Source organism: Tiliqua scincoides, chromosome 4 (assembly GCF_035046505.1).
Source record: "Tiliqua scincoides isolate rTilSci1 chromosome 4, rTilSci1.hap2, whole genome shotgun sequence".
NCBI classification, from domain to species: Eukaryota; Metazoa; Chordata; class Lepidosauria; order Squamata; family Scincidae; genus Tiliqua; species Tiliqua scincoides.
The window spans coordinates 134,968,760-134,982,771 of record NC_089824.1 but is presented as its reverse complement, the minus strand read 5'-3'; the positions used below and the strand labels follow the sequence as shown (position 1 = coordinate 134,982,771).

The 14,012-nt window shown below is 41.6% G+C and overlaps 1 protein-coding gene across 4 annotated transcripts in view; it reads right to left on the bottom strand.

Annotated features, from left to right (window-relative positions):
* EVI5 (ecotropic viral integration site 5) overlaps positions 1-14,012 on the bottom strand; it is a 92,314-nt gene that overhangs the window by 19,349 nt on the left and 58,953 nt on the right. For all 4 annotated transcript variants that reach the window (XR_010794438.1, XR_010794437.1, XM_066626622.1 and 1 more), the window contains 4 exons: positions 13,786-13,926; positions 13,011-13,169; positions 8,663-8,809; positions 6,452-6,547 (listed from right to left, as the gene is read on the bottom strand). Coding sequence is in view for 2 of the 4 variants with exons in the window: in XM_066626622.1 (XP_066482719.1) it covers positions 6,452-6,547; positions 8,663-8,809; positions 13,011-13,169; positions 13,786-13,926 (543 nt within the window). In the remaining 2 variants the exon portion in view is untranslated. The remainder of the gene's footprint in view (positions 1-6,451; positions 6,548-8,662; positions 8,810-13,010; positions 13,170-13,785; positions 13,927-14,012) is intronic.

Here is a 14,012-nt window from a genome sequence, read left to right as displayed (position 1 = left end):
CAAATTCCTTCACAGAAATTAAATACTACAAAAGCAGTATAAGATCATAACACATATACTGCTGGATCAGGCCAGAGACCCCTCCAGTCCAGCACCATTTCTTACAGTGGCCAGACAGATACCTTTGGGAAGGGAGGCCCATTTGGCAGCCCTGCAACTGGTAATTAAGAGGCATACTGCCACTGTAGCTGGAGGAAGGACATGGCAACCATGACTAGTAGCAATCAATAGCCTTAACCTCCATGAATTTGTCTAATCCCTTCTTAAGGTTACCTAGATAAGCCAATCTTGTGGCAATTAAATCCACAGATTAATTATATGCTGTTAAGATATGGTTAACTTGGAATTTTAAAATCTGCAAACTAAATCTGTTATGCAGGAAAAAAATTTTGTAGAGGGAGCGTTGGCTATTCCAAATTTGGTCAAATATCACCATAAACAGTATTGTCAGCTTTGTGTACCTGGTAAGAGAAGTGGGTGCGTTTGGATATAGAACAAAGTGATATTATATCTTTGGATGCTTATGGATAAGGAAAAGACATCAAGATAGGTTGTGGACTAATCTAATAAAGAAAGCCATAGATGAATATAAAGAGATTTAATCACAGGATAGCGGTCAATTACTTCAGCCATGTATCATCCCAATGTCATAGCTGGATGGGCTGTAACCAATTCTGCAGGATGAGCTCAACCTAATCATTAGATTTTGTGAACCATTTATAGACGATTGGTTGATATCTTTTAACAAACTACAATATTGCACATACTGATGTCATGTTATCCAGAGATACAAGTTGGGAACATTGCTGCAAAAGAAAGGATACAAATTTGTATAGCACTTCCTGTGTGCATCCACAGGTCTTCACTTGTACTGCTCTCTTGTAAGCATTGTAAGAACTATGTAAGAGGAGCACTATCCCCAAACCACATCTGGGGAGCAGAGGCTGAAAGGGAATGGCTTGTCTAAGGTCACAAGAATGAATTCAGAACAGAGGTGAGATTCAAAGACGGGGAAGTTCCAATTCACATCTCATTATCTTAACCACTATGCTACACCAGCTCTTATGAGTAAGATCATAAGAGCTATGATAAGTTCACAGAATTTGAAAATGTATTTGATTCCTGGAAATCATATGAAGCCTTCCTTCTAGATCAGGGGTGCCCAAACCCCCAGTCCTGGGGCCACTTGCGGCCCTTGAGGACTCCCAATGTGGCCCTCAGGGAGCCCCCAGTCTCCAATGAGCCTATGGCCCTCCGGAGACTTCCTGGAGCCCGCACTGGCCCAACACAACTGCTTTCAGTGTGAGGGAGACTCATGTGAACTGTGGGATGAGGACTCCCTCCACGGCTTGTTTTCACTTCTGTGATGCAGTAGCTGCAGCAGAGGAAAGGCCAGCCTTGCTTTGTGCAAGGCCTTTTATAGGCCTTGAGCTACTGTAAGACCTTCATTCATATAAGTTCATCTTTAATATATTCATTTATGTAAACTTATGCAAATTTATTCAAATTTTAAATGTAAATCAATTCTTTTTTCCCCTGGCCCCTGACACAGTGTCAGAGAGACGATGTGGCCCTCCTGCCAAAAACTTTGGAGACCCCTGTTCTAGATCATATAATAACCTAATGAAAAAGTCTTTTAGATACTGCTGTGTAGAGAATAAAATAGTCAAAAGAATTAACCCCAGTACCTATAAAACAAAGGTGGTTTATCAGGTTGGTGCTTCAGCAATGAACAAAATATTCATAAAAAGGTTTTCCTTTTAAGGTATTGGACTCTGACAAACATTTTTAATACTTCATCCAGAAAGGTACATCTAATACAACACCTTAGGCTTAGAGAGGTAGTTACTACTTGAACGTTGCACACTGGTAATTCATGTACAGCACAATCCTATCTTGCGCTGAAACAGGCAGGCCAGGAGGCTGTGTATCCAGCACAAGAAAGTGCTCCAAAGTGACTCAGTAGGAAGTAAGGGGAACTCTTTCCCTTATCTCCAGGTATAAACTGCTGCAGCCCCAATGGGTCTCCTCGGACTTGTGCTACCCCCTGAGGTGGCATAAGTCAGAGGAGAGGAGAGCAGAGCAGCTTGAAGCTGCTCCGTGCTGCTCGGGAATGGGGAATAACTGCCAGGTCCAAGCCCTGCCTCCTGCTCTCTGCCTGCCCCCGGGACTGCCCTCCGCGGAACACCTCCCTCTCACCTCTTCCCCACCCACCCCTTGCTCGGCTGACACAAGGCTCCCCCTCCCATGTTGGCACGGAGGCTGGATTCAGCCTCCGCAAGCTGGTGTGTGTCCATGCGCCAGCCCAGCCGACTCACAAGGAAGCGCAAACGTGCTTTACGGCACGTTTACATGCAAACGTAAACGAAGTGCAAACAAAGCGTAAATGTGCTTTACAGCTGGGTCAGGATTGCGCCTTATAATGCCCATTATTTGTGAATTAAACAAGCTTACCTGCACAAGATGATTTTAAATGATTTAGGGGGTTGATTCATTCTAGGTTTAGAAATTAGATCACTATTATCAATACATTAGCGGTTGCTAAAGTGCTGTTGAGAAAAAACAAGGAGAAAACTAGAGAAGACTGGTGCAGAAAAATAATGTGACTAATAACTAAGTGATTTTATTTGTGGTCATCGACTCATGAAGTGGGAAGATGAATGCAAACCCTAAGTTTCTGAAGTACTGGAGAATGTTTATTTCTTTATTAGTGATATTATGAAATTAATGTGTACCCTTTGTTCATTTTTGGCATATTTTATATATGTCATATTTTATAGTGTGTTTTGTAAACTCCACAAATTATTTCATTAATATTGTTCCTAGACTCTCAGCAAAGACGAGGATTAATTCTAGCTGGGTTAGCAAACAAATTCTTTACTGGAGGAACAGTGCCAGGAGCAGTGGGAAATCCTGACGTTTCCCAAAGATTGGTAGAGAATGGCAAAACCAATCATATACCATAGTCTCCTCTGAGGAATCAAGCTTTTTTGTTATTTCATACCTAACAATCTGATTATCTTCCAAGATTACAGGACAATAAAACAGACACAGAAGTATTTTGCATCTTAAAATACTGTGGCACCTTCTGAAAATTTGCTGCAGTGGAGTGGCCTGCCTGCACTGTTTTGTGAACTTTTGCTATACAGCAGTGGCATTTTGCACTGAACACCTAAATTAAGTTTATTCATCAGGGCAGTTGTGGGGGATGTGTGGCCTTTCAGTGACTCTGAGATGATTCATTCTAGGCTTTCAAAAAACACATCACACTGCTGAAGAGTAAAAAAAAGTTTCCTGTAATTGAGGGGATGGAAATTATCTGTTTAAAACTTTAGGACTTGTAGAATGTAGGGGTTCTGCACAAATAGATATCAAGAGTATTAATAAATTTTTAAAAGCTCATTTTATTGGGAAGTGTTTCCCTAGCGCAAGTTTACTGGGTGTAGCGGTATCTTTATTTTTCCTGGCCAAGATTACTAATGCAGTGAACATTAGACACAACTGATAATTCATCCAACAGGACACACAAGACATGCACACTGTTAAAATGCTGCAAGATACATTTCTTAAAAGCAAAAGCTTAACACATCCTACTTTGAAAGGCATGAAGTTTAACAAACAGGATTTTTATCACCCAGCGTTAAAGAGGATGCATAACACTGAAAACTTTTGAACTTAAAAACATAGTAGTCATTTTCTTCATAGATGCAAAAAGGCAACCTTGAGATCCTGAGAGCCAGTGCACATTTTCTTAGGGAAGCTGACAAGTTTATAAAATAAAGCCTAACATGAACTGAACACAGACAGCTAGAACAAGAACTCATTCAGATTTCTGTAGCTGAACATATCTGTTGTACCCACATAAGCCATAGACAAGATAAACCACAAGTTACTTTGCTTGATATTCTGAAAGAAACAAAAACAAAAAAACCCACATAGCCCATTCCCCTGATGGTGTCCCAAAACTGTGATTTGATCTAGGGACATGTAAATAAAGTCATTTCAGTAGTAATGTGGGTGTAACAGTAGCAAGCATGCTTTACATGTGTCTTACACTTACACCCAAACGTTTCACAGAAAGCTGCAAGATTTAGGGTAAGTGTTACAGCCCAAAGCTGACCCAGTACTAGAACTCCTAGCCTTTCAGAAGAAGAGTGCAACTACCTTGAAGATGAAAAGTATTTGGCAAATTATCCCACTGCAGCCAGCCTTATGACACACAGTAATTTGCTGTACTTTATTACTCAGAATGGACTATAACCAGACTGCTGAAAAACCCTAATGCAGGGTTTCTCAAACTGTGGGTCATGACCCACTTGGTGGATCGCAGCCTGACTTGCTGGTGGGTTGCGAAGCTTTAGCTGATAGCTGAGAAGGCAATGAATGGCGCCCTATCGGAAAGTGAAACTGAGTCATACTGTGTTTTTACTCACAAGCAGGCAAACTTGCATTGGAAAGGCTTGCAGGCTGAGAGGAATCCAACGACACCTAATGGTCCCTATTCGATGAACACAGCCCCCCCAAAAATACCTGAGAGGGAAGTCCCTCTCCAAGCTGATGAATGTATTGAGCCCTATGGAAAGCAAAACTAAGCTACACATTCATGTTACTCATAAGTAAGCAAATGTGCCTTGGCTCGTGATCAGGTCAGGCAAAGAGGAATGTCCCTATCTGATGAAAGTGGAGCTCAGTAAATGCTCCAGAAGGCAGCCCCCCTCATAAAAAGAATAAAACAGAGGCTTGAGCTGATAAGATGTATTGTTTTTTAGACTTGTAAAGCTAGGTGGGTTCTGATAGTGATATGGTTTAAATATAAGAACTTAAATTGAACTAGGCGCTGGGTAGGTCTGAAAACCTTACTGATTTTTTTGTGGTGGGGGGCAATGTTATTGCAGGCGGGCTACAGGGAATACTCACTTGGTGGAACAGCACTGGCTTCTCCTTATTTAATTGTTAATTTGTAAATTAATTAAGTTTAATTGTAAATTAAATTGTTAATTTATTTATAATTATTTTAATTTGTTTGATGTCACCTGACCACGACATTACCTCCGTGGGTCCTGGACAGGTTGTCATTCTGAAAAGCGGCTCCCGGTGCTAAAAGTGAACCACTGCCCTAATTCATTATTACAATGTAAAAAACCTTAAACACTGAAGGGTCGGGTTCCTGCTACTCAGTAACATCAGCTATTTAGTGGAAGAATAGGAAGTGGCAAAAGTGCCTTTAAGTATCAAAGGCTGCTCCTCTTCATAGAAGATCTGACAGGTGAAAAGTTTTGTGGCTTCCTCTCAGAGGTGGACCATTTGTTTGTTTAAAGTCTCTTCTACATTTCCTGCATTACTATTTTATATTAACTGTTGTGGTTACGGTAAGTCATAGTTCAGTCAAGTCTGGTAAAAGCAGCAGGTCCATATTACAATAGGTCTGCCCACTTAGCACTTATAAATGTGACAGTCTGTACCACTCCCTCATCTAGTAAAGAAATTCACACACACAGCTGCAGGGAGTGCACATCCAAATACTTAGGCTCGTGCTGGGTCAACAAGCTGGTATGGGCTCAGGCAAATGGGTATGATGAACTCCCATGCTCAGCTGCTAGCTACGTATTTCCCTGGTGCAGTACTCAAGTTGCAGGAACAAAAGCATGTAGAAATATTTTGTTTCACATTCTGTTATGAGCAAATTGCAGTTTGGTAATAACCATGCTTAACACCAATCCAGTTATATATGAAACTGCCTTATACCAAGTCAGACTATTGGCCTATCAACCTCATTTTTGTCTACACCAGTGCCTGGAGTACGTGTACCCCAGGGGTACACGTCAATTCAAAAGAATTGAATAATGGTGGAAAAAGGCAGTTGGTATTAAAATGTCTTGCAGGGCAGGAAGGAAGGCAGCTAACTGGCTGCGAAAGCCCCAGCAACTGCTACTTTCTGGTCATCAATTAATGTATTATCAGATATAGATCAGTAGTTGAAAAACAAATTTGAAACAGCAACTATATTAATTACAAACATTTTGCTAATATGAGGGGTATAATTTATGGAAATGGGCTGCCAATGGGTATGTAAGTGGAAAAAAAAAGTTGAGAACCACTGGTCTACACTGATAAGTAGCTTCCTCAGTTTTAGACAGAGGTCCTTCCAGACTTACCTGGAGATGCCAGGGATTGAACCCAGGACCTCCTACATGCAAAGTGTCAGAGCTATGTTGCCAGAAGATACCAGACCAATTCATAGCTGGGTATCAAAGGGAAATGCAAACTGAGGGTTGGGGGAAGAAGGAAGCATGCAACTCTACTGCCCACACCTGATCCCTTAGTTGAGGTTAGCAGGTAGGGAACATTACATGTGCAGAGGTTGGCAAGGCTGCCATTTGTAACCCTTCAAACCGAAAGGAAGGATAAGGAAAGAACCAAGTGGTATAGAGGAAATTGTTTTCATTCGTACCTGAATTTCTAGTTCTGCAATATGCTGTTGGAGTTCTGCAACTGCTGCTATGCTGTCTGCCTCTCTGAGTCTAACTGCCATCACTTCTTCCTTATTCTAGAAGAAAAAAGATAGAACATGAAAAGAAATAGCTGGAAGGAGTTACAAATGGCCAGCTGACTTACATTGCAAGAAAACCAACCTGAAACCAAATAGTTAACTACCATTTTGCTCGAAATCTATTCAACAGTTACTACAGTGTATCAACCAATTATAATCTCAAAATAACCTCAACAAGATGAATGTTGTGTTTGTTTTATGGTTTTTTAAAATACCTATGGTTTTTTACATCTACATATGAGAGATAAAGTAACCAAGTATAGCCAGTTAGTGACTACAAAGAAACAGGAAATGTTTTTGACTGATGTTGCTCTAGTAAAGCACATAATGTCAACTTTTAAAAGTTAACCTAATTGCATTTGATACTGCAGCATTCCAGTGTCTTCTACTGCATTTGATACTTAAGTCATTCCAGTGTCTAAACATGATAAAAATGAATGCTCATTATCACAGTTGAGGAAAAAACCACAGTGCTGATGAAGCACACCACCTCCGTGAAATGTAGTAGTACAGTATTAACTACAGTGATAATATTTATGAAACAGCTGAATTTTCCTGTTTCTTTAATGGATACTGCACGTACACAAAACATATCCAGGAACATATAAGGAATAAGGGGACACATCAGAAACCACATATTCTCCCTGCTTTTATAAGTCTAAAAACACACCGACACTAGCTGGTTGCTAACCTACATGCATGAGCATATAATGCTATATAAGGCATAGACCACTGTGGTGAGGTCCTGCTGACTCAGGTAAACTGCAGCTGGCACACCAGCTGAAGTTGGGCAAACGCCCTCCAGACATAGCCACCACCTGGTGATCCAGGAGCAGCTGTGACCCCAGGGGGACTCCCAAGCCATGTACCTGTTCCTGCAGAGTGCGCAACCCCATTCAGAACAAACTGACAGGCCTTTTAGTATCAACACCATTTTAGTAGCATTTCCTGGATACATTCCCCAGAAAGTTATCTGACTATGTTAAATCAAAGTGAAATGAGGAACTGCATGATTTTAAATCAAAAGCTCTGTATTCATGCTTGTCTTTCTAATGCAGTGGTTCCCAAACTGGTGGGTTGCAACCCACCACCCAGGGAAGTACTTAGGTCTTATCCCTTGAGTGGCAGAGGCAGGGGGATTGCAGCAGCATGATTCCCCAGAATTGTGCTGCTGCTGGGAAAAGAAGGGGGCTCCTGGCTTGCCTGAAGCCAGTGATGGAGTCCAGGGGTTGCAGGGAGCCCCAAGGACACCTCTGCAGGACTCCCCAAGCCTGGAAAATTAAGATAGTGATCAGAAACCACATTGCAATCTGAAACAAGTAATGACTTCCCATCGTGATTTTCTTTATTTTCCAGGCACCCTGCGGATGTGTCCGTGGGGCTCCCCACACTTGCTGAATCCTGTCGCTGGCTTCATGTAAGCCAGGAACCCCCCTCCCTCTTTCGCAGCAGCAGTGCTAACGCATTGCTGCAATTTCCCCCACACCACAAGCACTTAGAACATAACACAAGAAAAGCCCCACTGGATCAGGCCATAGGCCCACCTAGTCCAGCTTCCTGTATCTCACAGTGGCCCACCAAATGCCTCAGGGAGCACACAAGACAACAAGAGACCCACATCCTGGTGCCATCCCTTGCATCTGGCATTCTGAGGTAACCCGTTTCTAAAATCATGAGGCTGCACATACACAGGTGGGTCCCTCCTCCTAAGGAGGACTTTGGGAACCATTACTCTGCAGTGGTCTCCAAACTGGAAACTGCTGTGTCCTGAAAAAGCCCTTCCCGTCCTGAGTGGCATTTACCATTCTGCTGCAGCGCTGCATTTCTTTCAAGTTGATCTGGGCACAGGGTTGCAGAATGGTAAGCGCCACTTCTGGGGGGAGGGCTTTTTCCAAACCCTGGATCTGGCCCATGGGCTGGGGTCTGGAGAGCCCTGAATGGAACCCTGCCTTGATCATGATGATTCTGCATTAAACCCGATATTCATCATAAGAAAGTTGTCAAGTAAAAGTTAATAGAAGTGGTTTAAGTGTGCTCATTTCTCATATAGCTCGGTTTTAAAAAGTGCCTCTGCACTGTATTTGTGACATTTCAGTTATGTGTTGTATATACCTTGCATTCAATCTCTGCGTGTTTTCGCTTTGATTCACTTAGTTGAGCTAGAAGTTCTTTGTTTTGTGCAGACAGATACTGGACCTTCTCTTTCAGGTTGGTGATCTCTTGCTCTGCCCTCCGCAAATGGTTGCTATTTATCTGGCTCTGACAATTCAGAAAATTTGGGGGGGGGAGAGAGAGAGAAATTACTCTTAATGAGACCCTTTCACAATATGACAGTCAGGACATATGAACTAGTGCAGTGGTTCCCAAACTTTTTAGAGGCCCTAGAGGCTGCTGTCTGAGTTTTAAATGCCAAGGCATGTGGCCATGAGGATTGGGAAGCAGTGCTCCCCCACAGCAGCTTATTTAACCCTTGATGCACATAACCTAATCTGCTTTGTCAGTTTCGCAAACCATACAAAACTGGTGGGTCCCAAGTGCACAGTTTGAGAACAACTGAGAATAGTGTGAATCTCATGATTTGTGACCTGAACTAGCAAACCAGTCATATTAAACCCATAGCATTTGTTACTTCAATAATTATTTCAGTCCCATACACAACAGATCAATCACATATGCATTCTCAGAGAACGAAAATTTCTAGAGCTCTCTAGAGCAAGGGTGTCAAACTCATTTCATAGAGTGAGCTGAACAGCATTTTTGTGCCTGCCGAAGGCTGAAAGTGACATCATTAAGCAGGAAGAGAGATAACTAAGCAGATGATGGCCAGAAACAGGCACATTGTTCTTACATGGAAACACATTAGCTGCAAATCATAGAAAAGAAAATGTGCAAATCTGGATCATATTTTCAAGATATGGGAGAGCCCCTTTCAGCAACGAACCCCTTTCAATAATGTTGTTTTGCTACAACATCATTTTGCAGCTCAGCAGCTGAGGTGGTCTGTGAAGCAACACGTTGGCAGAAGTGGCACTGCTGAAAGGGTGACCCACGTGATAACTGGGCTCTCCCGCCACCTAGGCAGCATCTCCTTCTCTCAACCTTCTCAGTCTGCCCCTTACCCCTTAGCGCCCCTTGCCTTCTGAGGCCTTTTTCAGTCTTTCCCTCTCAGAAGTGACACTACTGAAAGTGCAGTTTTGGGAGAGCCCACAGGCCTTATATTTGACATCCTTGCTCAAGAGAGATAGTGATTACTGAGACTGTCAAGCATTCCAAAAGAATTGTCAAACTGGTACATTAGAGATCTTTCCACTAGGATTTAGCAAGACCGTTTTGACTCCCTGATAGAAACTGATCATGGCTATACAGTTGGCCCACAATATCTGCCAGGGGAGTTGGTTCTCCCGCACACCACAGATACCAAGATTCACGGATGCTGGGGTTTATTTTTAAAAGTCAAAATAAGTAAGAAAACAGCCTTTTCTACCACAGCACAGCAAAACTGTCATTTGCAAAGCTGCAGGCACTTAATGGTATTCCAGAAGCCACTTCCAATTCTCACAACCTCCTCCCTTAGCCCTGGTTCACTCCAGTGTGACCAGGAAGTGGTTTCCAGAGCACCACTGAGTGTTCTGCAGTCCTGCAAATGGCACAGATTTACAGCACTACTGTGGGTAAGGCTGTTTTCTGACTTGACTTTCAAAAACACTTTTAAAAGCAGACCCCAGCATCCATGGATAGTGGAATCCACAGATGCTGAACCCACATATAAGGTGGGTTCACTATACTCACCACCTTCGCTTTTGTTATCAGACCATAATCTTGCCAGAAAGTAGCAATTAGCCACTTAGGACAAAGGCAGCTCCCTGGAAGAACAGTCATATCATGGGCCTGAAGAAGCTCCTGACCAGGTCTGACTTTTTTCCTCTTATGTCTGCAGAGACATCTTAAAGCAGATGATGAACAGCTGGCTTCATTCAACCTGTAGCACCTATCTTGCCCACAATACCAAGCACTGAATAGCAAAGTAGAACATGGGAGACAGCTGCTAGGAATGACCATAGGCATACAGAGGAAGTCTCAAAAAACGCTGACAATTTAATGAACTCTAATTTATAGATACTTCATTGTAGAGACCCAGCAACACTAAAAAAATCTAAGGGAAGCAAATGAAGAGATGTGTGGAACTATCTCAGCACATACAGTGGATGACTGCAGATACCTTAGTCAACACCAACAGGGAACATTTTGAAAGCTTAGTCCAATTAATTAATTAATTAATTAATTAATTAACTGGGTCAAGAATACTTGTGTACATCATAAACAGTATGTGTGTGAATAATAGTTTGGCATTATAAAGTATATGTACATTTTCTTGAGATGCCATATAGATAAGGTTGATGGGAGCTTACAGATGCACTGAATAACTTTAAAAAATCTGTCTGGTGATCACCAAGTTTGCTACTAGAAGGATATACATCGGCGGAAAAATGCTGCCTTTTTGTGAGGCCCAGGAGACTTTAAGCACTTGAGTGTAACACAAAGCACAGTTCTATTTCTCAAGAATGTAGTCCTATGAGAAGATTTTATGTACCAATGTAACAGAAATCCTACAGTGCAATCTTACACACTGTAGTACATTTACGTATTTGAGTAATATGAGTATATATTTACCCAGAAGTAAGTCTCACTGGGTTCAATGGGGCTTGCTTCCAGGAAATTGTCTATAGCAGTGTTTCTCAAACTGTGGGTCACGACCCACTACATGGGTCATGAGCCAATTTCAGGTGGTCCCCATTCCTTTCAATATTTTATTTTTAATATATTAGACTTGATGCTACCATGGTATGTGACTGCATTTGGGGAAATGTTACAGTCCTGTACTTTGAACAGGCTACTCTGTATATGCTTTTAACAATGATAGTCAATGGGGCTTACTTCTGGATTCGTGTGGGTAGGACTGCGGCCTAGGATTGTTAAAAATTTTCCTGCTTGAAGACGTCACTTCTGGTCATGACATCACTTTCAGTGGGTCCTGACAGATTCTCATTCTAAAAAGTGTGTCCTAGTACTAAAAGTTTGAGAACTACTGGTCTATAGGATTGCAGTCTTAATTAGCTTGAAGTGTTCATAGGCATTCAGCTGACCAGCTGCTTGAACTCCAAAGCTTAACTACCACCATATAGATCTACAGCCTAACTAATTGTGCATTAGTTATGACACATTTTATTGCTTGCAAGTAGTACATAAGAGTCCTACTGGATCATGACAATTGCCCATATAGCTCAGCTTACTCGTAGCTCATAGTGGCCCACCAGATGCCTCAGGGAGAACACAAGACAAGATATTTGTATGCTGTTGCTACTTCCTTGATCTGGCATTCAGAGATATTGGCTGAGCATTCCATCTGATCATCCTACTTATCTTATGCAGTTTTATGCATTCTGTATCACTTTGAGAATACAAAAAATAAGCTCCTGTACTATGTTTCTGTTGAATTAAGAAAGATAAACTAAAGCAAAACAGCATTCAGCCTTGTGCATTTAAGATGCACTCATATTTAACATGCTTTGCTTATCCAATTAAGTGCCCACATTTATTTATATATGTGACTTTAGGCATGCTGGAAAAGTGATCCAAGTCCCTGTACATAGGTGACCAAACAGAACAACTACTCCCCCTAGTGGTTGAAAGGATTAAGAAAACTATAGGTTGAGTATCCCTTATCCAGAATGTTTGGGACAGGAAGGTGTCTGAATTTTGAATTTGTTTGGATTTTGGAATAATGGCATTAAATATAAGGAGAAATGCTTCATATCTGCTCTTTCCACTATTACCAGTATCAGTATCTGCTGGCCTCTTTTGCATATAAATCAAGGCTCTTATTAACTACCATGCTTACAACCCTCACATCCTCCAAAAGTCTCAAGATGGTTTATACTGTAGTCAGCCTTCTCTGTAAGCTGTGCACTACCGTGGCTGTGATGGAAGCCCCACACAGCTTTCATCAAAGGAAGCAGGGCAGCAAGAAGGCAGGAGTGTCAACTCCATTGCTAGTGGTTGTTGAGTGTGGGTGAACTGAATTATGTAGGTGGTGTTGGTGTTTCAGTCCCCCAAAAGTTCCTTTCGGCTTATCCTCCTCAGCAGTCCAGAGCTCAGTGATGACAGTGAGAGCAACAGCCACGCTATAGGGCTCTGTGCAGTAAAGAAAAATATTAGAGGGAACACTGGTCATTATCCCTCCTTATCCTCAAACCATCCTGTGAAGGTGATTAGGCTGGAAATCATGACCAACCTAAGGTCAATCCATGAAGTTCATGGATGAATAGAACTTTAACTCATATCTCCTGGATTCTAACAAAACGTATCCACTAGGAACAGTGGTTTTCAATCTGTCGCTTCAAGAAACCTTTGCCATGCAATATCTAACATGCAATATCCTTCAGATCACTAGTGTTCTTACCTGTGTTTCCATTTCCATCATCCGTTGTTTTACCTCTTTGAGCTCCGCCTGGGTTTCTGCTTCTCGCAGTCTGACTGTCATCAGCTCATCTTGCAATTCATTTACAGTGTTCTTTTTAGGTGGGTCTTTCCATCTTCCAGTAGTGCGAACTAGGTGACGCTAAACACATTGCAATGTTTTTAACACAAGCCCCATTTCATAATCAAAACATTCTTCAACTGGTATGAAATGGCAAGAGGATGCATTTAACTTAATACTGACTGAATGGAAGCATAACTATACAAAAATGCATTTTCACACCTTCAAGTGTTTTGGCAAACACTGTGCTATCATAGGTATAAGCTGGCTCACTTCAGAACAAGTTGCTTCAGAATTAATTTGCAACCTGTCTTGTCTGAAACAGAGATTTAAGGAAGCCATTTTAAGACTTCTACAAGGCATTCATGTGCATTACTTGGAAGCAAGTCCATTAGTCTCATTGAACTAATTAGTGGGAGAGTAAAAATGCTTATAATTAGGTTGCAAAATTATTACCATAGAAACTTGCACACCCCAAATCTACAGGCTCCCTTAATTTTAAAGACAAAAGTAGAGCAAAGAATCAAGACTATACATGCTAAATGTTCAGAAATAAAAACTGGCATGTCAAACTACCAACATCTGGAACTGACTCATTCATTCACTGTTCTTTCTCAAGTCCCCAACCTTCTCCCTTGCAGCCCTAGCTTATCAAATCAGACTTTAGGGTTATTTCACCAAGATATGCTAAGCTTACCTGCCAGTGTTCCTCCAAATCTTTAACTTGTTGTCTAAGTTCTTTCAGACCCATCAGAGCTTCTGCTTCTCTTAATTTCACTGCAATCAATTCTTCTTGAAGTCTAGCAACATTATTCTCATCAGGCAAAGAGTTATTCCTCTGCAACAAGATAAATACTCCAGAAATTAGCCACTCAGACATGGTATTAGCAACAAGTGTTGTTTTTTTTTTTAAACCATTATGTT